At 43.8% G+C, this 24,892-nt stretch overlaps 2 protein-coding genes across 3 annotated transcripts in view; one reads left to right on the top strand and one right to left on the bottom strand.

Moving 5' to 3' along the window:
* Nucleotides 1-24,892, top strand: part of Cep85l (centrosomal protein 85-like) — a 177,692-nt gene that overhangs the window by 522 nt on the left and 152,278 nt on the right. The gene's annotated exons all lie outside the window — the stretch shown is intronic.
* LOC147998649 (uncharacterized) lies at nucleotides 11,825-16,608 on the bottom strand. The gene is made up of 4 exons (XM_087598708.1): nucleotides 16,415-16,608; nucleotides 15,840-15,977; nucleotides 14,684-14,745; nucleotides 11,825-13,205 (listed from the first exon to the last, which is right to left on the bottom strand). The coding sequence occupies exons 1-4, from the start codon at nucleotides 16,431-16,433 to the stop codon at nucleotides 13,092-13,094; spliced, it is 333 nt and encodes a 110-aa protein (XP_087454834.1). The 5' UTR covers nucleotides 16,434-16,608; the 3' UTR covers nucleotides 11,825-13,091.

Here is a 24,892-nt window from a genome sequence, read left to right as displayed (position 1 = left end):
GGCTCCACGTTGTCTTTGTGGGGAGGAAGTGGGGGGGAGGGGCGAGGAGGCCTGGCTCAGCAGAAAGCCAAGAGGCCCCGCTCCAGGAACCCATGTGCTGAGCAGCCTTTGCTAGGACTTGCCAGCTTGTGCCCACCCCTCACCCCCCCACACACACACTCCGACCCCCTACGCTTTGGCAAATAAACTCCTGTTGGACAGGGAAGATGCAGGACTGTCTTTGGGGTGCAGACAGCTATGGGCAAAAGAATGGCAGATGTTGCTCTGCAGTTGTTTTTGATGATCTGTGCCAGACCTTCCTTGGACTCTGAGAGCCGTTTCATTATTTCACGGAGGTCGTAGCTTTCCACAGGAGAACCCATACGAATGTGTTTTCCTTAAGGAACAGTGGGGACAAGGGCACTGCTCTTCTATAAGAGTGGCGTCCCTGTCTCCTGTAGCTTGGATGGAGACCCTTCCAGGGAGCCTCCAGCCGGAGGGCCCCGGCTAGCTGGGTTCTGAAGCTGGGTGCCTGTTGGAAGTTTTTTTTTTTTTTTTTTTAAATGTTGGCTGGCCTTCTCCTGTGTAATAGTCATACTTTGAAATATACGCCCAGCACGATGTTTCGGCATTTAAAGTTCATGATTTAAGAGCTGATGGCATTTGCCTCATCGTTAAATGGTGAAATAATAGGGTCAAAGTGAGGTTAACAGGATTTGGAACTTCAGTTTGACTGGAGTCCTTCCTCTACTGAAAATGACTAGGAAGTGAAAGGAGGGGGGTAGAAATGGAGATCGAGGGAGGGGGAGGGAGGGGAGGGTAAGGAAGAACAGAATGGGAGGAGAGAGTTATTCATACCAGACACACCAGATCTTAAATTATCCAAGTTTATAAACCTTTCTATAAGCCCCTCCCACGTCTTTATTGAGTCAACAGGCCTTCCAAGAGTGTATTTCTTGAGCAAAATCCTTTTATGATTTCCAGGCAATTAACAAAAGAAAGCAAAACTCTCTTCATTTCGCTCTGGCACACAAGCCTTGTTCCTCCTGTGTCTGTCTCCAGTGCTGCTAGAACGCCTGGGACTTTTATTAACATAATTTCGTTTCATGGCAAGGCAAATTTTAATTACGTTTTAAAAAATTGTGGGTAGGTGTGTACTCATCGTGGGACCTGTGTCAGAGGACAGCTTTCTTTCTTTTTTTTTTTTTTTTTGGTTTTTTTTTTTTTTCCGGAGCTGGGGACCGAACCCAGGGCCTTGCGCTTCCTAGGTAAGCGCTCTACCACTGAGCTAAATCCCCAGCCCAGAGGACAGCTTTCGAGAGTCAACTCTCTCCTTCCGCCATGGGGATTAGAGATTGAACCTGGGCTGTTAGGCAGGTCTCTTTACCCTCTGAGTCACACAGAGATGCAGACACAGACACACACACAGACACACAGATATACAGACACACACACACACACACACACACAAACATACATAGATCATCACAAATACACTATATACATAGACACTGACACATAGACACAGACACACAGACACATACACATAGGTCATCACACAGACACCACACACATAGACACAGACACACAAACACAGACACACAGACACATACACATAGGTCATCACACAGACACCATACACATAGGCACACAGATACACAGACAGAGACACACAGGCACACACAGACACACAGACACAAGAACACACAGACAAACACACATAGGTCATCACACAGACACACAGACACATAGGGACACAAACACACACAGAGAGATCTCCACACATTACCCACCCACCCCCATCCTAGCAATTAACTATATTTTGGCCAGCTGTTTAATCTTTACTTCTGACCATTAATGAGTTGAATATCTTTGTGTATTTTTTGAGGCTTATATTTACTGATCTGTGAATTAGCTGTTTATATACTTAATCTACTTTAGCACATGAAATACTTTCCCTAAATTAAAAACAAAATAAGGCAAAAGGTCTAAATCTCTTTCTATCTAAAAGTCTAAGTCTAGGCAGGCATCCTATAGGAATTCCTACACTTGGAGAGGGAAATGAACAAACACCCCAATGGAGCATATAACAAAGATAATGGTAAACAGGAAGTAGTTAGGTATGCTATGGCAACTGTATACTGAGGACTAACATAGACATTTTTAAAAGCTAAATCTACGTGTTCCACATAGACCTATTTCAACATATTGTTGAAATCAGAAAGATAAATTTGAGAATGCAGATGGCCCAGTGCTACCCTCCATTTTGGATGTGCCTCTGGAAATAGTTTCTGTTTGTCATCAACCTTAAAATACTATCTAACAGGCAGGCAATAATTGCAAAATCCCAAATCACGCACCTATCTGTTGCATTGTGGGAATAAAAACAGCTTTGGTTCAAAAGACAGACAGGAGGGAGGGAAGCGGGGTGAGTCAACTCTGGCTCAGTTCTGAGGAATACCAAAAGCCATGGCTTGTTACCTATCGATCCTGCATTTGACATAAGTTATCAGTGCTTATATTACTTAAATCACGCTCGAAACACGATCAAGAGGTAAAGCTACTTTAGGCGATGGATGGGGAAGTGCAGTTTTAGTTAGCAAAAGTCTTTGAGAGTCCTAACCTGTCTTTATAGCTTTTATCTGTTGCGTTTCCCAATTTTCTATACAATTTTGTGACTAAGGTACATAGTGGAGTTTGAATTTACTTGAGATTTCTACCCAAACTGATGAGTCAGCAAGTGCGCTCTTTGTTTCGTGCCTGGCTCAGTGACATTCCCTGTCACTTATCTCACTTAACAGCCACTGCCAAGTAGCTTTGTGTAAGACTCAGGTGTTGGTTCAGTTGATCTACTGCTTAGAGAATAAGGTTTATTCCAACTCAAAGGAAAGAACACCTTTTTGATGTTTTTATTTTCACTCCTCACACTGTTTAATTATGCAGTGTGCACAACGTTAAGTGTGTACACATTCGCCTGCAAAGCTTTTCACGAGGCTAAGCCCACAGAAATGAGATCTGTTTGGTAACCGTTTATGTGCGGGATGAGAGACGAGTTCGGTAGTCCTCAACCTTCAAAATACTTCCACCCCTAATACAGGCCTTCATGTAAATGTGATCCCCTACCATAAAATTATTTTTGTTGCTACTTTGTAACTGCAATTTCCCAGTCATTATGAATTATAATGTAAATATCTGATATGCAGGATGTCTGATGTACAGTTCTGTGAAAGGGTCATTTGACCCCCAAAGAGGTCACAACCCGCGAGTTGAGAACTGTTGCTCTCCTAGATGGAAAGGGAAGTCGGAAGAGTTTACTTTTATTCCAAGTATTCCTGTAGTGCCTGAGTTTTTTAAAAATGGGAATATTTTTATTATATTTGTGGGATGCTAAAAATTAAGAGAGAATGAGTAGACACTAGCAAAGCAGGATTTTTGTCTATTTCTTCAAATCATATACAACCGGAACTATTGGAATTACAATGTTAACTTCATTTTCAGGGCTGGTCCACCAGTTCTTTGAGGACTCAGATCTTGTCTGCCTTGCTCGCAGCGATCAACTGAACCTCGAATGCTGCTAAAGTAAGGGACAAATGAGTACTGCTTGGTGAAGAGCAGACGAGGAGGCCTGTGACAGCAGGACACAGGAGGGTGGCAGACTATGCCGGAAGGAACTATGTGTGTAGTGTCACGGAACTGGGATGGTGTCAGGGGCATGGTTGTGTCTTCCTCAAGGTGCCTTACTAGCCTGTGCTCGGGCCAGAAACTGCCAAGATGATCGCACTCAAGGCTTAGGATTGGTCAGGCCAATGGAGGACAAGAGAACTGGGACAGTGAGGCGAGTGGGTGAAAGAGATGTCATAGGCTCCTGGCTATGTAGAAGGGGATAAGAGATGGTGAGACTAGAAGGAAAGAACACAAGGACTCCCGGGTCCCCTCAGAGGTGTGAGAAGTACAAGAGAGGAAGGATTGGTGAGAAATGCCTTCTCCTACAGGCTTCCTAGATGAGATCACTCTACATGACGTTGGGAGGCAGAAGGCACAGGTTCGTGAGTGGGTGGAAGAGTAAACGCTGTGGGAGATAAAGAAAACTGAGATGCTTCCAAGGCCCTGGTTATGTTACAGCTTGAGTTCCGAGTGGGGAGTGAATCTCTTTCCTAGGTGAGGTGGCATGGTTTTCCGTTACAGGCAGCACTGGAAAACTGTGGGCCAGTCGTTCTCCTCTTTCCTAACACTGCAACCTTCAATCACCCTAACCATAAATTTATTTCACTGCTACTCTATAACTGTACTTTTGCTGCTGTCATAAATCATGATATAAATATTTGACATACAGGATATCTGATATTCGAATCCTGTGGAAGAGTCTTTTGACCTCAAGGGACTCTGAAGGCACATGTTGAGAACCACTACCGTAGGCCATCCTGATAAAACAGGGTGGAAAAAAAAGGAATGCAGTGCCTAGGAGTGTGTAAAAGCGTGATTAGACACAATGCTGACTGACAGCTCAAGAGGAAAAGAACAGAGTTGAAAGAGAAGTGAAGGAAGGAAGGCTACTGAAAATCTTGGCGTGATTCTCCTTTGTTTAGAGCAACATATAAAAAGTAGAAAACAACAGGAAATTCAAATGCATGTTTCACTGGAGGAACTCACCTTAAGACATAAAAACCATAGAATACACACAGGACAAAGTGCAGACACACACACACACACACACACACACACACACACGAAAATGGTGCAGGCACTCACACACACACACAACCTACAAATTAATAATAAGAGGGAAATGTCCTCTTGAGTCCCTCTGTATTATTGTTACATGTAAAACAGTTTAGTAAACACTTATTACATGAAATACCCGAGAACTCTTACAGAGGCCAAGACTCAGTCCTGGGTCATGTGTGCACAGAAGGGGCTCTGACTACAGACGAACAGCTCTCAACACTCCCCAATTAGTGCGGTGCTAACTGTGGGCAAAAACAACTGACTGCCGGGCTGAGGGGGGCAGGCTTCACAAGGAAGGCTTCTCAGGCATTGCAGAAATGCACAGTGACAGAGAAAGAATTCACACCAAGGGGGGAAATTATTTATGGTATTGCAAGGGTGAAAAGGAGATTTCTTCAAACATGCGGGTATGTGTTACTCAGCTCTAGTGTTTAGACATATGGAGTTACCGTGCCTGTTCAATTATTAAATGTGCCAGAAGACTTTGGAATCCCTTGAGAACATGTTGTGAGGAGGGCTGTCACACCCTCATTATGCCTTCAACACACAAATGTCACATCAGATTGAAGGCTGCAGAAGGACAGAGCTTTAGAAAACCACACAGTCAGTTCTTGTGTTGTTTTTACTCTTTATTTTGTGCAAACCACCCTCAGCTTCCTCACGATTAAGCCAGTACAGGTTGGCCGACTTGGTCTCCAGTGAAAGCCACGCAACTAGGGAGGGCTGGATTTGGTCCAGTGTTTATTCAAAAGGCCTTCATGAGGCCTTCGTGGTTCTGTGTTTCACGTACCTTGTAGTTAAACTTTGGACGTTTTCTCTTTTATTGTTCCCTTGGTAAGAATTATATTTCTTTTTCCCCATCTATAATTTGTGTAAGCTCAGAGGAATGCTTTGTGCTTTCTGTAGTGTTATCTCAAGGTATGGAACAAATTATCAATAGGGGAAGCAATGATGGTTATTAAGGAAAGGCAAGGTGTGAAAAGTATACATTGCCAGGCACGAAGACAGTAAGACTGAACGCACACGTTCTCTTAGTGAATTTTCTACCCCAGAAAGGCCTCTCTCTCTCTCTCTCTCTCTCTCTGAGCTGAGAGTAGAAAGCAGAAAGCAGTGCGAGGATGGGAGATGTGGCTGCTTAGCAACAAGGAAGCTTTCAGCTGATGTTCGGAATTGAAGAGAGGAAAATCGGGCAGCAGGGAATAAGTGAACGGGGAGAAAGTGAAAGGGAAGGCGGCAGAAGTAGAGATGGGAGACGTTGTGAGAGAACAAGCAGCAGCAAAGGAAATGTTTGAAGGTGGGAGTGCTGTAGGCCTAAAGACCAGAAGAGGACAACTGAAAATGAGTGGCGCTGGGGGGAGGAGATAAAGGTGAAAAACAGCCACGAGGATAAGACAACATCTGCAGGCTGTGGTGTCAGAAAAAATGGAATAAAAGGCCTGCGTGTGAACTCTGGTCCTCACTCTTGGTTCTTTCATGACCACACCAGGGAGGAGCTGAAGAAGCTGGCCAGAGCATCCCACATCACGCAGTCCGATTAGATCATTCTCAGGGTGAGCCAGGAGGCTGGGTAGAGCCAGGAATAGTTTTTATAACATTTTATAGTAGGTATGAGCTCTTAGGGTGATTGTATAATAATGATGAGATTTAATAAGATCCAGGCCTGACCCCAAGGAAGAGGGATGAGCCTGAGCCATGAAAACTTTTGAGCCCATCTTTGTTTTCTTCCCACATTTTGAGAGTCAAAGCTCACAGTGGGCCTGAAGGTGGACACGTATGTCTTGACATTTCCGCAGCGCCTTTGTCATGGCAACCCCAGGATACCCAGGAACATGGGTGTTCATTTAAATTGCACACTAAATATTACTTATTTCTGTATTTGTCTCTTAAAATAGAATAGTGGGTTACTAAGTTATATCAATGGAATGTTTAAAGAAACCTGGGTCAGTAGATATGAAATAGAGCTTAAGAACAATGAAATGAAGGTGAATTAAGTATATATCTTTAATTTCGCCATTTTTGGTGATACCTACCCCAAATCCCAGCATTTGGAGACAGAGGCAAAAAGATCCCAACTTCAAAGCTTGCAAGACCTACGAAGAAAGAGTCTGCCTCAAAATAAAACAAAAATTAATTAATTGATTAAAAGTTTTATTGTTAATGAAAACTACATTTCCCCATCTTTACTTTCAAAGCTCTACCCCAATCCTAAGTCTGGCACAGTGTAGTAGCATGGGGTAGGTGCTGACTAGGTATTACACTACAGGAAGGAAAAGAGCAATCTCTCAAGTATTAAAAACATTTTATTTTTAAAATGTGTGTGTGTGTGTGTGTGTGTGTGTGTGTGTGTGTGTAGGTATGTGCACATGAATTTAGTGCCTGTGGCAGTTAGGGTCATTGGATTCCTACCTAGTACGAGACCTACAAACTGTCTGAGCTACATGGCATGGACTAGAAACCAAACTTAGTTCCACTCACCTCAACTAACTGCTGAACCATCCCTCCAGCCCCATTTCCCCAGTTTTCTTTTAAATCTAGATGTCAAATCACATTTTATAGTGTGCGTTGAGATGGATTCACTTGTCTCTTTGTTTTGGAATAGGATGTCATGCAGCCTAGCCTAACATCTAAATCTTTATGTATCTGAGGATGACCTCAAACTGCTGATCCTCTTGCTTCCACTTCTTGAGTGCTGGGATTAAAAACGTTCACTATCAACCCTTTAGTCCCAGCACTCAAGGCAAGTGGATCTAGGAGTTTAAGGCCAGCCTGGTCTACAGGTTGAATTCCAGGACCACCAGGGCTACATAGAGAAACTCTCCCTTGAAAACCCAAACCAACCAACCAACCAACCAACCAACCAACCAACCAACCAACCAACCAACCAAAACACCAAAAATCCCAACTCCAAACCAAAACCAAAACAACAACAAGAAACTAATCAACCAACCACCTCCCCCACAAAGAATCAAACAAACAAAAATTCCATTCTCTACTACTTTGCCTAGTTTTATGTGGTGCTGGAGATCAAGCCTGGGGCTCCTCACTGTAGACACTCACTCCACCAACAGATGCATATTCCCAGCCCAGTAACTTACCAGTTTTTATGCAAGTCTAATGTTCATTTTAGTTTTCGTACATAAAGAGCAGAGTCAAGTTTTCACAGTTCTTCTAAAAATAATGTTTCTCATCTGTAATGTTGATTACTAATTAAATATGACGGGGTAAAAATGTTTTGCTTCTTCCCCAAATCCCACGAAACACGTTGGTTTTTAACCTGTGGGTTGTGACCCCTTTGTGGGTTCAACAACCCTTTCCCAGGGGTCATACATCAGATATCCTGTATATCAGATATTTACATTGTGATTCATAACAGTAGGAAAATTACAGTCATGAAGTAGAAATAAAAATAATGTTATGGTTGGGGGTTACCACAACATGAGGAACTGTATTAAAGGGTCACAGATTTAAGAAGGTTGAGAAGCACTGCTCTAACACCATAATAAAAAGAGAGAGAACACAGATAAACAATGACGATTGTGAGCCTAGGAGATCAGTTATCTATTACGGAATGAAAATTTCCCCAAAACTTTGTGTTTAAAATATCACCCGTCTGTTTGTGGTTCTTGGGCAGCAGTCTATGGAGGGCTCAGCCAAGAATCTTATCTCTGTTTCCTCTGGTATAAAAAGGTATTGGTTCGGCTGCAACCAGGTACCAGTTGACAGGGGCTGGCACTCCATGAAAACATGTCTGCTCCTCCCATGGCCTGTTTAGAAGACAGCATCTGACCTTTCCCCAGGCTTAAGGGTTCCATAAAGGCAGAACCAAAGCTGAGAGGGCCTTGTGAGAAGTCACAAATAGGTCTGCAGCAGGCAGGCAGTCAAAGCAAGTCACAAGGTCAGCTTGAGCTTAAGGAGTGAGAAAATAGACTCTTGATGAAAATATCTAAAGAAATCCCACCATCATTTTCAACCCAGTAGGGTTGCAAAATGTTTACTTGCTTTAGAAAATGTAAATATATAAAAGTGTGTACCTAAAGCTATGGCAATCTCTCTCTCCCTCCCTCCCTCCCTCCCTCCCTCCCTCCCTCCTTCCTTCCCTCCCTCCTTCCTTCCCTCCCTCCTTCCTTTCCTCCCTCTCTCCCTCCCTCCCTCCCTCCTTAGAACTATTCTCTATCTAAAAAGTTGCATGGAAACATTTTTCAGTTAGGAAAATAAGAGGAAACCACTTGATAGGCGCTATCCAATTCAGAATAAATAGGAAGTGACATAAAACAGAGTATTTTCACTAGAAAGTAAAAACTGTATTATGTCAAAGATTAGCTATCTATGGAGAGTCAATACCAAGAAAAACAAAGGAATGTATTTCATCTGGGCATAGGAAACACATGAAAGCACATGAAAGTTGAAATTGGGAAGATCAATAGTTCAACATCATCTTCAGCCACATAGTGAGACTGAAGGCATCCTGGGCTATTGGAGACCCTGTCTCAAAAATGAAAATTAATTAATGCCTTCAAGACTGAGCACATGTTCTGGAATGTCATGTTATAGTTCATATTTTCTGACTAGTAGGTATAAGAGAACAGCTCTTAGCTTCTAAACATGAGGTAATCCCACAGTAGAGGTGGAACTAGATAGGATTCTCTTTTCTCCTTTCCTAATGAAACCCCCTACTTTATGCAGATATTTAACCCATCTACCTGTACAGAGGTGCCATTTCTTATGTGTTACAAGAGACAGGCTAAGCAACTCTAACTTGAAACCTGTTCTTCATGAGAAAGAGTAAAGTGGGAATTTCTTGTTTCATTGGAGACTCAGTTGTGTCACGTGATGTTTCCTAGAAACTGTCTTACGAGAGGATGTTTTTCTTAGAACAGATATGTGTTTTTCTGGAAGTTGTCTGGTGAAGGCATGTGTGTTTTGCTGGGGCAGACACCTCAGAGGACATGATGTTTGGAAGAGAATAGGAATGACCCAACAGACAGTGGATAGTGATCTGGCATTGGTTCACCTTGCTCTCCTCACTGATCATTGCTATGCACCAAAGAACGGATAACGGTGTTCTGGCTGCTTCCTGCTGCTTCAGCAGACTTGTGCTGATTGGTGAAACCTTGTGGTTTCTTCTGAATTGAACCACTGCTGCTGATTCAAGAGGACTGGACTGCTGACCATGGAGATTGGCATCACCCCAAAGAAGTACTTTTAACCAGGTCCATGCCCTACTTGCTCTATTAACCATTTTCCTCCCCTACATTTGGTCAGTGGGTATAAGGGAGGTTGAAACATTTAAGAACCCTTATCAAAATAGGTTTTGAAAAATATAAGCCTGTGTGTGTGTGTGTGTGTGTGTGTGTGTATGTGTGTGTGTGTGTGAGTGAGAGAGAGAGAGAGAGAGAGAGAGAGAGAAAGACAGAGAGAGACAGAGAGAAGAGACAGACAGACAAAGGTAACAGAGAGACAGACAGAAACAGAGCAAGAGAGAGAGAGAGAGAGAGAGAGAGAGAGAGAAGAAGAGGAGGAGGAGAAAGACAGATAGACAAAGGGAACAGAGAAACACAGAAACATACATACAGAGAGACAGAGAGAAGAGACAGACAGACAAAGGGAACAGAGACAGACAGAAACACATACACACAGAGACAGAGAGACAGAGAGAAGAGACAGACAGACAAAGGGAACAGAGAGACAGACAGAGACACACAGAGAGAGAGAGAGAAGAGAAGGAAGAGAAGAGACAGACAGACAAAGGGAACAGAGAGACAGACAGAAACACACATACACATACATACACACACATATATATAGAGAGACAGACAGACAGGGACAGAGACAGAGAGAGAGACAGACAGAAACAGATAGAAACACAGAGGTAGAGAGACAGAGAGACAGAGACAGAGAGACAGACAGAAACACAGAGAGAGAGAAAGAGGGAGAGAGACAGAGAGACAGAGAGACAGAGACAGAAATACAGAGAGACAGACAGAGACAGAGAGACAGAGACAGAGACAGGGAGCAAATCACTCTGAATTGATGTTCTTGGATTCCATGACCCTGGATTAGATCATCTCTCTTCTAGCAACAGGGATGTACCATGCCTAGGTAGCTAACTCTAGATCCATTTTGGGTTCTCACCTGAGGAAAGTTGTAAAGAAGACAGAACATGGCAACCGGGAGACACCAGAACCTCCACATTTGCATCCCTCCGCTGCAGCCTGTCAGTGCCGTATAAGTCTTTGTATGTATGTGTCTGGTGAGGCTGTACTTGTCTAGGCTGAGGATTCCTCAACCTCTTGCCTGAGAGTTGTTTACAAGAAAAATCAATCCCATCCACCACTCACATGCACCATCTCAGAAGATCACCCAACCGGTCAGCAGAGTCAGATCTCCATATGGCTTAGAAGATCGCTCACTGAAGCAATCTGAAAAATTACTAATTTATATAGGTGAAACATGAAGAATATATGTGGCTAGGGGTTTTGAGAGTATAGGACCAAGGAAAGAAGAACACAGCTAGAACACAGCCAGATAGAGTTTGTCAAGATGGATCCCAGAGATTACAGATTTAATGTTCTAGTTTAAGCAGTTGGAAGTTGTTTAAATTCTTTCTTTAAATCTTTAAATTGGAAGTTGTTTAAATCCTTGAACTGTGTTCATTGTGCCCATTCTATATATATAGGAGCCAGAGAAGCCACACATTTCTTATTATAATATAAGAAAAAAAATTTAAAAGTTGATGAAGGCAGACTGGGTGAGGTTATCATATGTGAAAATTTAATCTATCCTCAAATTTTCTTCTGCCTGGAGAAGGAGGAAAAAATAATCGAAACAATTTCTATACCAAAAGCTTGTGACTTGCGTTGGTGCAGGTGAGGCCCAGGTTCTTTCAAAAGCTCTGTCAGAGTTATTTTTCCTAGGTTGGAGTTCCCTTCCCTGTAGTCTGTGGTTGGAAGATCTCCCTGTATCAATATTTGTAATAGGGTGGGAAACGCAGCACCTCCTTGTCAGTGAAGGTCAACCTGTTGTCCATAGCAATTGTGGTAGAGCAACTGGCGTGATATTCAAAATGACATAGTCCTCAAACCACTCTGGAAGGCTTCTTTAAATGATGCAGCTAAGAATGATCAAAATAGGTAGACATAATTTATTTGCATACTAAAAATCACTCCAGGAGTAGTGGTTCTTGAACTCCGTAGGCTCTGGTGCTGGCCTCTTAAGTCTGCCTTGCTGGCTTGCCAGTGATACTTTTGCAAGCGCCTAAGTTTGTATCTTAATACTCTTGTCACTTTAATGCCATAAGTTGTTCTGGCATTCCAGGCTAAGAGGAAGGTCCAACTGGTCCAGGTTACAATTTTCCACATGGTTCTTGGGACAATGTGGTGCTTAAAAGCCAAATAATATTATGAAAAGACTACATTACCAGATTATTATAAAACATCCCTGAATCATTATTACCACATTATTTGCCCTTGTATCTGGGCACAATATTGGGATAAATGACCTCGATCAATAACAGGATTCTGACATCACCAATATACTGAAGCCTAACACAGCCATCATGGTAAAAACAACTTAAGGAAGGTTCAAGAGCTCAACCTCACAGACAAGGCAGTGGATCCAGGGGCACTCTGTCATACTTCTGTAGAGGGTAGTTTTAACTACACTACTTTGGGCTTCCTGTGTCGCAGGTGCACACCCGCCTAGGAGCTATCTCGGATCCTCGGATGAAAGGCACACACACATCAGTTCATTTTTAACCTGCCTTACTGGCTGGGCTCTGCTAAGCTTCCCACGCCTAGGACGCCCTTACATTTACTCCTAGCTCAATGCCTCTGAATCACTTCAGTATAAACATCACTGTGGAAATGAGGAGATGGGTTAGTTAAATGACTGCTTGACACACAAGCATATAGTCCCAAGTGTGATGCCTAACGCAAGTGTAAAAAGCTGGGTGTGATGATCGTAGCACTGGAGAAGGAGAGATGGAGACTCCTGCGGCTAGCTGGGTGGCCGCCCCAGTTGACTAGCTGACTTACACACAGGACAGAGATACTGTGAGCAACAAAACAAAACCCAAAACCAAAATCAACCCAAACAAACAAATAAACGAAGCAGGGAGCATCTAAGCACCCCGGGTTGTTCTCTGGCCTCCACACGTATATACACGTATGTGTACAATCAGTCACACAGAAATATGTAAACACACCTATGCATGCACGCAAACACAAACAAAATCACTGTTGTATTTTTCAGTCCCTCCCTGGGAAATCTTGGAGGACAGTCATGGTATACTTCTGGTGCTGTCCCCCATAATTGCCTGAGGGGCAACGGTGAACCTTAAGAAAATTCCAGGGGACCACTGTGGTCCCAGCCGAAAAGAAGTTTGTTCTTCAAATACGTAGATCTTCAAATGACGGTCCCTTACCCAAAGTGCTCTGCACACGCAAATACTGATCGCAGCTTTTAGAAGGGCAATCCTTTTTTTCTTTTCTTTCTCGCTGCTTCTGTAAACAGAGAAACAAACATCAGAAGCAGTTCGCTTTTGCTTTCGAGAATAGAAATGCATTCTTCAACTTAAGCTTATGTCAACTCTCTGTGCTTTGTGCTACAGGAATTGGTTGTCCCTTCATCCTGGCTGCACGGAGAAGAATGTGCTGATGAGATCAGACAGCAGGAGGAGGCTGTTATTTTTAGATTAAGACCAGGAGCGTCAGAAAGGGAAAAATAAACCCATGGAAATACAGTGAATTTTCTTGGGGGGTGTTGTGTTGTATGACATGCATTGAACCTCTCCAATGTCAAGGGCAGTTTGTTTCCAAATCTAGAAACTATGGATGATGTTCTTTTTGGACTTTGGAAATGACACGTTTAACTGTTTCTGACCCTCAGCTATTCTCTCCAGTGACCTGACAGCTTTGGGCCTCAGAGAAAGGCTATTTAGATTGTTCAAGCTATAACCATCCCATATAGCTCTCACGGCCTTCAAAGGCTAAATGAGAAGGTGGAAACACAGTACCCACAGCCTCTGCTTGGGAAAGCACCAGTGTGTTAGAGCACAGCCAACCCTTCTTCACCGAGCAGTCGCTCTTTGGTGGAACAGCTCCTAACTATGGGACCTGATAAAACCAGGCAACCAGGAAACATAATCTGCCTGGCATACGTGGGATGCTATCTAATCCACCTGGTTGCAAAGCCAGGCGCATCTAAAATGGAAACAGTATATGAGTAAGGGCATCTAGCTTGTCTGGCAAGCTCAGGTTTCATGCTCATGGCTCATCTTGCTCAGGTTTCTGGGCATGCCGCTCTTGTCCCTTATGCAACTACTGACTCCTCACGAATACTTCTTCCGTGTCAGTTAACTGAAGGAGAAGAATGACCTAGCATAGCTTATAGCTTTGTGTAGTAAGCAGGAACTGAGAGAGAGAGAGAGAGAGAGAGAGAGAGAGAGAGAGAGAGAGAGAGAGAGAGAGAGGAAGGGAGGGAGAGAGGGAGGGAGGGAGGGAGGGAGGGAGGGAGGAAGGGAGAGAGAGAGAGAGAGAGAGAGAGAGAGAGAGAGAGAGAGAGAGAGAGAGAGAAGATTGCAGCGGTCTGACTCAGTTCTCTTCTGCTCCACTGAGGACTGAAATTCTTCCTGTAGGTAGAACATGGAGTGACACCTCATCTTTGCTTTTTTTTTTTTTTCCTGAAAGGAGACACAGTATGACAGGTGTCACAAATGGTTTTGTTGAATTGTCATGAACTTAGAGAATAAGAGGATTTGAGACAAGAGGTGGCAGAAGCTGTAACTAGGATCTCAAAAACTGAACCATGCTGCGGTGACTTTCACTACAGACTCACCCTGCAGTCCAGGCTGCCCTTGCACTATGACCTGTGACTATGACCTTTCGTCCCAGTCCCTCACATCCTGTGACTGGTAGTGCACCATCAAGTTTCATTCCCATGAATGTCTCTAGTTATTAAAGTGAACATAGGAAGGACTTACCTCAGCCTTTAGCTGTGCCTGTGTGAAGACGTGCTGACAGGAAGAACAGTAGCATCCTGCAACTATGAGATAAAATACGATGAGACATTCAAGATGGCAAAGCAAAAAGATGGGAAGAACTTGAGTAATCTAGTTGGCTGCATCTTGAGACGCTGTCTGAGGACTCCCTGCTATGAGTCACGAACTATTGCTCAAATGAACTGCTGAATTCTCTCTCTCTCTCTCTCCACACACACACACACACACACACACACACACACACACACACACACACACACACGCACAGAGAGAGAGAGAGAGAGAGAGAGAGAGAGAGAGAGAGAGAGAGATCATCAGTACTTGGTAAGCACAATGCACAGATGCCCTTACTCCCCCCAAAGCTCACTCACAACCTTTTACAGCTACTGAGATGTGGATGGCTCATGGGCTCAACAGTATGAACTTGCCCTTCCTATTATCACTGCTGAGTGACCAGCTGTAAATCATGAACCTTTAATACAGTATCACAGTCCAGGGGACCAGCCAGTCGGAATAATGGGTTAATTTATTGGCTTCCCATAATTATAGAAAAGCAAAAATTGTCCTACTATATTGGAATTTTTTTCCAGATTTGGATTTTATTTTCCTCTCTGATATGCATAACCATTCTAAACACACTAAACACCTCATATAAATGGCGACTGTTCCAGTTGGTCCCAGACAGTCCCCGTTTACTGCTGCTACTGTGGTGTAATAGTAGTTCCATCCTTCTCAACACTGTCCCAGTTTGGATGACAAGACCTTGTCATGGTATCTTGACATGGTACTTCTGATCTAAAATATATTCTACAGTGAATGAGCAGTAAAGTTTCCACGCCACTCCTCCTCAGAAGAAACAGTGGCAACTATAAGCCAAATTGCAAAATGGAAATGATGTCCTATGGACCATGACACAGATGCCCAGCCAATGGTTTTCAAAAGGTGATCCCAAGACCAACAATATCAAGAGTTGCTAGATCCCACCCTAGAGAAGCTGACTTAGAAAGCCAACCATCTGGGATTTATGTCCACAGACAGCAGTCCTAAAATTCCTGATGGTAATAAAACCGTTTCTTAAAATTAGTGTGGTTGGCCAAGTGTGGCAACCTGGACCAATCCCCCTTTAGCTTAATTGTACCGTTGGGAACAAAAAGTGTCTCAGAATGTAGAAGGCTGAACAGATTCAATTTATTATGATATTCCCAGGGTTCCTTTGGCAGACAAGGAAATAAAAGTAGAGAATGAGGATGTACATCAGATGCAGACTGCATGAGACCTGAGGAGAACAAAAACAAAACAAATAGTAAAATATTGGAATTAGTACCTCAAGGTTTTACTACTGTGAAGAGATACTATGACCAAGGCAACTCTTATAAAGGACATTTATTTGGGGCTGGCTTATAGATTCAGCAGTTCAGCCCATTATCATCACGGGAGGAAGTATGGCAGCATCCAGGCAGACATGGTGCTGGAGGAGGTGAGAGTTCTACATCTTGATCTGACTGCAGCTAAGAGATACTGACTCTCAGGCAGCTAGGAGGAAGCTCTCTCAAAGCCCATCCCCATAGTGACACAATTCCTCTAACAAGGCCACACCTACTCCAACAAGGTCAAACCTCTTACTAGGGCCACTCCCTGGGCCAAGCAAACCACAATTAGTCAAACCTGATACATTTGCCATCATCAACATATTAGACAGAGACAAGAATTTACCCAGAGCACGCTGAGACATTGTTTCACACTCACAGATCACTTCATCATTAAGATTGCCTTTAGCTGTGTGCTGCAGCTCATGCCTGTCTTTCCAGAAATGTGGAAGCTAAACAGGAGGATCAGGAATTCAAGTCTAGCCTGGTCTACACAGTGACTTTCAGACAGCTTCTACAGCAGTGGTTCTCAACCTTTCTAATGCACTTCCTCATGTTGTGGTAACCCAAACCACAAAGTTCATTTCATTGCTACTTCATAACTGTAATTTTGCTGTTGTGAATCATAATGTAAGTATTTTTAGAGATAGGAGGTTGTCAAAGATGTTGAGTCCCACAGGTTGAGAACTACATGCTCTGGTGAGACTTGGCTTCAAAAATTCCAAGGGTAGGGAGGAAGAAGAAGGAGGAGGAAGAGGAGGAGGAGGAGGAGGAGGAGGAGGAGAAGGAGGAGAAGGAGGAGAAGGAGGAGAAGGAGGAGAAGGAGGAGAAGGAGGAGGAAGAGGTCTCTCTAAGGGAATAAGAACAAAGCAGTAGGCAGTGGGAAAGGACCAGAATGTAGATATACCTGGGACAAGGACCACACAGAGGGCTGTGAGATGGCTCAATGGGCAACGGCTTTGCTTCCAAGTCTGATGACCTGAATTTAATTCCTAGAACCCAGTTCTTGGCATGAAGTGTGGGTGGCTTGTTCTCTGACCTCTATAGGCATGCTATGGAATACAAGTGCCTCACACAAGTAAATAAATAGTAAATATTATATATGTATATATATACATATATGTATGTATATGAAATATATATATGAATAAATGTTCTCATAGTCTGTTTCTTTGGAAGTCTCTTGTCACAAGTCTCAGCATGAACTATAAAACAAACAGACATAGTCATAAGCACATGTGAGTTGCTGTCTTAGGTTTTTCTATTGCTGTGAAGAAACACCGTGACCAGGACAACTCTTATATAGACATTTAGCTGGGGCTGGCTTACAGTTTCAGAGGTTTAGTTCATGACTGCTGTGGTAGGAAGTACGGCAGCATGCAGGAAGATAGATACGTGTGGAAAAGGAGCTGAGAGTTCTACAACCAGATTGGCCGACAGCAGTAGGAGATTGTGAGCTTTGTATAGTCGGTCTCAAAACTCACTCCCACAGTGACACAACAAAGCCACACCTACTCTATCAACACCACACCTCCTCCAACAAGGCTTCACCTACTAATAGAGACTCCTTATGAGCCTGTGGGCACGTCCATCCAAAATATCATGGTGCTCATGTTAGCACTGTAGTGAATTTCTAGATTTCTCTGCCCCGCAAGAAATCAAATGACACCAAGAACTACTTAAATTTGTTTCCTGACCCATTGTATAAATAGAATTTTCTATTATTAAGAGTTTTGAGACTGGTTTCCTCCCCAAACAACTTAAATCAACAGTTGAGAATTTAAAAGTTTGAAAAACAGGAGAATCTCCAAATGAGTGTCAGATTTCCCTACCAAATAAGCAATAAAATACTACTATATGGGATTCAACAAGATGTCTGGGTGTTAAAAGACCTCACGACCTTGAGTTCCAGTCCCAGAACCTACATGGTAGAAGGCAAGACAGACTCCTCATGTAAATTATTGTTCGATCTTTGACCTCTACACACACACACACACACACCCACCCACACACACACACACACACACACACACAAATATAATAAAAGTTTACAGAGCAGTTTGTGAAGTTACATGCATGTTCTTTTCTTTGCCATGAAGTTGGAGATCTGGGTAATTTCGCGTAAGTTTAATAATGAAATCAAAACACAAAAATTACAGATTTACTCTGGCTTCCCCTAAAAGCGGAGGCTGAGAGGCGGCCGGAGGCTGTGTTTTAAAGAGGTGGTTGCTAAAAAAGAGGAAGTAGAACACTGGAAGAGTGAATCAGGAGAAAGGATGGCAATCAAAAGGGAATGACTGTTTGCTAAAAGGGGAACTGGGCTTTCTATACAGAGACGAAGCAGGACTCCCATGTTCTTGGTTTGTCATGGGGAACAGGAGCATGGCTCTGACACACACACACACACACACACACACAGCATGGCTCTGACACACACACACACACAGAGACAGAGCATGTCTCTGACACACACACACACACACAGACAGAGCATGGCTCTGACACACACTGACACACACACACACACACAGAGCATGGCTCTGACACACACACACACACACAGAGACAGAGACAGAGACAGAGATAGACACAGACACAGACACAGACATAGACATAGACACACACACAGACACACACACACACAGAGAGACAGAGACAGAGACAGAGACAGAGAGAGACAGACAGAGAGAGAACACAAGGGCACGGGAGAGGCCCAAGGCAGAGGGCACAATTAGCTTGCAGCCATCTGTCAGTACAGTGAATTGGAGCTCTTGGGACTCTAGACTGTAGCAGATAGCATGGGACTGCGGCCACTGAATGAACAGTAGTGTGGCTCTGAGAACCCCCCACATCAATCACATGTGAGGGCAATTCTGATATTGAGTTATTAAGTTCTGTATCAGTTCAGCAGATTTAATGAGCATTTGCCCGAGTGTGAAATTCTGCAGAAAGGAAGGGAAAAAAGATAAAAGTGCCTACCTCTTTGATTTTACATTCTGCTTAGAGATGACCAAAGACATATTCTTCTGTGACAAGTGCAGCAAACATATAAGGTAAGGTAATGGTGAGAGAAACATGGCCACTCTTTCAGACCCGCTAGCTTTTAATGACTTACATTAACAGCATTTCAAGAAAGACCTGAACGGAGACCAATGAGCTGAGTAAAGATCAGGAAAGGAATTCTTGGCTGTGGGAATAGCCTGTCTAAGATCCTGGGGTTAGGACAAACCAATGTTTGAGGACTGACCAGCTCAACATGAGAGAAGTTGAGGAAGTGGAGTGGAAGGGACTGGAAGGAAGCATCTCCCAAGATTCTGACAGGCCTGGCCTTAGGAGCTACAGCAGGGGCATAGTGGGGAGACACTGGGACATGTGCAAAGAGAACATGATTCAGAGTTCTCTTGTTCAAAAGCCCCCCCACCCCCGTCTGTAAACTTGGATTCTAGAGTCGCAAACACTAGAAACATTTTTGCATTTTTATATAAATTGACACCCCTTCCAGTTCAGATTTTGATCTAAAAGCCAGTAAATGTCGCACAGAGACCTCACCCACCTATTTTTGTTGCCCTTATTCAACGTAGCAAAAAAAAAAAAACCCAAAAAACAAACAAACAAACAAACAAAAAACCTCAGAGCCAACAGACATACCCATCACCAATAAATGGAAATGCAAAACCAGTGTTAAGCCTGTATTCAGATAATGGAAACCATACCCAGCAAGAAGAAGAAATACAGGGGTGTGTAACACAGGGATGAACACGGTTAATGACAGCCCGGCACGGTTGGCTCACGCCTGTAATCACAGCACTTTGGAGGCAGAGGTAGGAGATTCACAAGTCTGAGACCAACCTGCTCTCCACAGTGAATTCTACTTTGCCAGGGCTACATAGCAAGGCACTATCTTTAAACAAAAAGCTGAGTGAGGGAATCCAAATGGGGAAGCAGATATTGCGCGATTCTACTTATGCGAAACGTCCAGAAAAAGAAATCTATATATGGAGGGAACGGAGTAGGGATTGTCTGGGGCTGGGAGTAGGAACAGAGAGGAATTGTAAAAGGACAAGGGGACCTTTCAGGGACCATGGAAACGGTCCAGCATAGACCGCGGCAATGGTCACACGACGCAGCGACACTGCCGCAACTCCTTAAATGATGCGCTCACAATGTTGGAACTTTAGAAGAACTTCAAGTGGGACAGGTTAGAGATGAGTTGGATGTGTCCGCTGCCAGACCTGCCGGCCCAAGTTCAATCCCCGGGGCTCACATGGTGGAAGGAGTTGAAGCAGAGGACTGACTTCAAGTTGTCCTGAAACACATTCGCGCGCGCGCGCGCGCGCGTGCGCGCGTGCATACACACACACACACACACACACACACACACACACACACACACACACACACACACAGAGTATTTAAATTGCTTATTTAAAACAGACCTCAATTTTTCCTAACATACACACTTATTTTCTAAGTTTAGAGCAGAAATCTCAGCATACGGACCCTGTTTGTCCACAGACCCTTGTGCGCCCTGTGGTCATGTGCCCCCCCCCCCCCCCCCCCCCCGCCATTCCCTTAGCTTGGCTGGCAACAAACTGCCCCAAACTGCCCCAGCCTCCAGGATCACCCAGTGGCCCACTTGGGAACAGGTTGACTTAGTCTTTGTTCCTTTCCCAATTCTCTTTTCTGGATCACCCACTTTCCACCACTCCCCACATAGTCTTTCCGGGTTTCATGGGTTGGTTAGATCCCTTTACCACCTTTTTCACCTGCTTTCCCTCCACCTTTTTCAACCTTTGTCAACTGTTTTCAGAACATCCTTCCATTACCTCCTTTTACTGTTCTGATTCTCACTTCTTCCTGTTTGTGACTATTTTCTCCAGTCATCCACCATTTTTTTTTTCTTTGAATTTGATTCATTTGTGACCTCAGAGAATAATTACAGTCCTGGAGAACAGGGCAGGAACATGTTAGAAGACAAGAAAAACTTTAGTTTTTAGCATGTCAATTTCTAAACTTCAAAGAGCCAAAGAAAGCCTCAAAATGTTTCTTCTAATGCACCACTGTCATCAGAACCGGCACACCAGTTATGTTCATAGGCAGGACAAGTATGATTTATACTTTGAACACATTTTAAAAATTCCGTTTAAATGTGCACAAGAATATTTTATCAAGGAAGTATTTCACTCGAAGCCATGTAAATATTTTGTTAGCTAACTGGTGAAATCAACGTGACTTGTTGCAGTATTTGCTCAGGGAAAGTGTTTGAGCCAGGATTGGTGGGAAACACTGGCAATAAGCTCTCAGGAGCGAGCATAGTAGGATGTGAGTTTCAGGCCAGCCTGGGCTACACAGTGAGTTAAAGCTGTGCATGGTGAGACTCTCGTTCAGAAAACAAAGAAAATGTCTGAAGTTCAAGAAATAGTTTACTTTGGCTTAATTGAAGACAGATTATTCGGTTTGGTTTAAGGACAGTTGAGTGTTTTAAGGATCATATTTTAATTGGTCAACCTTCTACTTTGTTTAACTGCAATTTGTGTTACATTGTTTTTCCTGCCTGCTGAACCCCCTCCTCTCCCTTCTCCTCCCCTCCCCTTCTCTCCCCTCTCCTTTCTTCCTCTCCCCTCTCTTCCCCTCTGCTCCTCTCCTCTCCCCTCCTCTCTCATCTCCTCCTCTCTCCTCCCCTCGCCTTCCCTCCCTTCTCTTCCTCTCCCCTCCTCTCCCCTCCTCCCCCTCCCCTCCCCCTTTTCCTTTTTTCCTGTCCTGCCTGTCTGCCTTCCCTGTTTTCTGTCTCTTAGACTCTTGCTTCTGAGCATCTGCGTTGTCACCGAGCCGCACCTCTAGCCCTTCTTCCTACTATATTCCTAAAATCAAGAGAAAAATTACCGTTATAACTAGGTAGATAAAAATTTTCTCTTCAGTATAGAAATGACCTATAAAACATGCCTTCACAGGCAATGTATAACACTGGAAGTAATTAGCGCGGTGGTACCTGTTAAGGTCAGGGTTCGTTTCTTTTTTAACAAAGTAAACGGTTCTGAGTTCCATTGAAATCCAACTTAAAGGAAACAAGGAGGCACCCAGAGTGTCTCACTGTGTTCTGTGAGATCATGGGGTCACGGGTTACTGTCTTCAGGGAGAAGAGAAGCTGCAGCACCAAGGCAGAAAGAGGCTGGGCAGCCCTACGGGGAGCCATGTAGGAAGAAACAAAACTGAACGTTTTATTTCACTCAGCCCTACAAGAGTTTGATGCAGCTTCAAAATATTGCTAGGGTTCATGCATCCTTTTTCCCCATCTTTATTAAATTAGGTATTTCTTATTTACATTTCAAATGTTATTCCCTTTCCCAGTTTCCAGGCCAACATCCCCCTAACCTCTCCCCCTCCCCTTCTTTATGGGTGTTCCCCCCCACCCTCCCCCCATTACCACCCTCCCCCCAACAATCACGTTCACTGGGAGTCCAGCCTTGGCAGGACCCAGGGCTTCCCCTTCCACTGGTGCCCTTACTAGGATATTCATTGCTACCTATGAGGTTGGAGCCCAGGGTCAGTCCATGTGTAGTCTTTGGGTAGTGGCTTAGTCCCTGGAAGCTCTGGTTGGTTGGCATTGTTATTCATATGGAGTCTCGAGCCCCTTCAGCTCTTTCAATCCTTTCTCTGATTCCTTCAACGGGAGTCCCGTTCTCAGTTCAGTGGTTTATTTCATGCATCCTTCTTAAGATACAATAATGAAAACCAAGATCACAAGGAACAAACACTGCATGTAAATAGAAGGTCGACTTTCCCAATGTGAGCTGGGGAGACTTGTCATAGCAGAGAAGGTTTACTTTTTTTTTTTTTTTTTTGACTAGGCTGCCATAGAGAAGGGTGTGGGGTTTGTTTTAGCTCCGGTCTCCGCTTCCTGTGTAAAACATTTGGAATAGATGTTCAGTATAGATATGAAGCCACTGGGGAAAACCAAACAAAAGGAAATGTTATCATGAAAAATTAAACATTACTTTTCCACACAGCGCTTTTGAAAGCACAGTCAATGCGGCGAGGTTCTTCGGCAACACAGGTAACTCTGGCTCTTGAATCTCGTCACCCTTACAGAGGAGCCTGTCACTTTTGCCCACGGGTGTAGACACAGATGTTTACTAAGCAGGTTGATGCTATGTCAACTTACTATTTAATGCCGATGTATAATTATATTAATTTTAATTGACATAGTAATTAAACCTAGTTAATTCAATGTCAATTTTATATTTATATTAATATTTAAATGTCAGTTTAAACAAGTGATAAGTCCCTGCCTTGGACCTACGACCTGCCCAAGCATGGCTTATTATCAGGGTTTAAAAGTACCAGGCGTGGATTTCCTCCTATGGAGCAGGCTTTGGGTCCAATCAGAGTGTAGTTTGTTACCTCCATAGCAACCATCCAATTATGCACAGGCGGGTACAAGGCGTCTGATAGGTTGGTGTTGTGCTCACAGGGGTCACAGCTGGTAAAGACTGATGCCTTAGCGAACTTAGCTTGAATTCCACTCTGGCTCTTTAAAAGCTATACTGTAAGGGGTTGGGGATTTAGCTCAGTGGTAGAGCGCTTGCCTGGCTAAGTGCCAGGCCCTGGGTTCGGTCCTCAGCTCCGGAAAAAAACAACAAACAAACAAACAAACAAACAAAAAACAGAAAGAAAAGCTATACTGTAGGGAGGAAGACTCCAGCTCAGCTCTAACCTGAGTTCTCTCTACCACTAACCTGAGTCATATCTTCTAGTTCTGAGGCCAACCAAGAGACCCGAGAAAAGCCTCTATCATTTTATGGGGTTTGGCGGACTTCCCTGATTAATGTCTATAGAGTTATGTCACACCTGGGCTTGGGATAAGCTACTCTCAGCTTTAGTCATAGAAGTCTGTCTTTGGGGGTTGGGGATTTAGCTCAGCGGTAGAGCGCTTGCCTGGCAAGCGCAAGGCCCTGGGTCCGGTCCTCAGCTCCGAAAAAAAGAAAAAGAACCAAAAAAAAAAAAAAAAAAAAAAAAAAAAAGTCTGTCTTTGTAGTGAATGATTGGTGAATAAGTTTTGAAAGCTTAGTTTTAAACAAAGCATTTGTGCTGCCCTCTCTAAGCCCTGAAACACTGCAGAAGAGGGGGTGGGATGTGTGTAAGAGAGGGAAGATGGGAAGAAGGGATGTGAAATGCCATTTGCTGCACACAGAGATTGTGTTTCAGTTAGGGATTTATTGCTGCGACTGGACACCGTGACCATAGCAATCCTTTACAAGGAAAATATTTCATTGAGGCTGGCTTACAGTTCAGAGGTTCAGTCTATTAACATCATAGTGGGAAGGATGGTCTCCTGCAGGCAGACAGGGTGCTGGAGAATGAGCTGAGAGTTCTGCACCTTGATCTTCCGGTAGCATGGGAAAGACTGAGCTACACTAAGCCTAGCTTGATCATCTAAGAGACCTCAAAGCCTGCCCACATGGTGACGCACTTTCTCCAACAAGCCCACACCTACTCCAACCAGGCCACACCTCTTAGTAGCGCCACTCCCTATTGGCTAAGCATTCAAGTGCAGGGGTTCATGGGGGCCATTCATATTCAAATCACCATCCATTGTCGACTAAGACAATTGTAATCATGAATTCACATCAGATGTGGTTACTCATCCTGGGCCTTACCAAAACTGGCCCTAAGAACCGCCAATCATGAATGGGTAAGGGGGCCTCCCCCTTATTGCTGAACCACCAGTCGCCCATAGGTTGGAAGTGAGGGGATCTTTATCTTTATCTTTAGTTGGGTACCCAATGGTGAGCCTACTAGGCCCCAACAGCGAGCCCCAAGCCTA

Source organism: Rattus norvegicus, chromosome 20, assembly GCF_021556685.1.
Source record: "Rattus norvegicus strain SHRSP/BbbUtx chromosome 20, alternate assembly SHRSP_T2T, whole genome shotgun sequence".
Lineage (NCBI taxonomy): Eukaryota > Metazoa > Chordata > Mammalia > Rodentia > Muridae > Rattus > Rattus norvegicus.
Note: the sequence above shows the minus strand (reverse complement) of the source record. Positions and strands in the feature narration are given on the sequence as shown.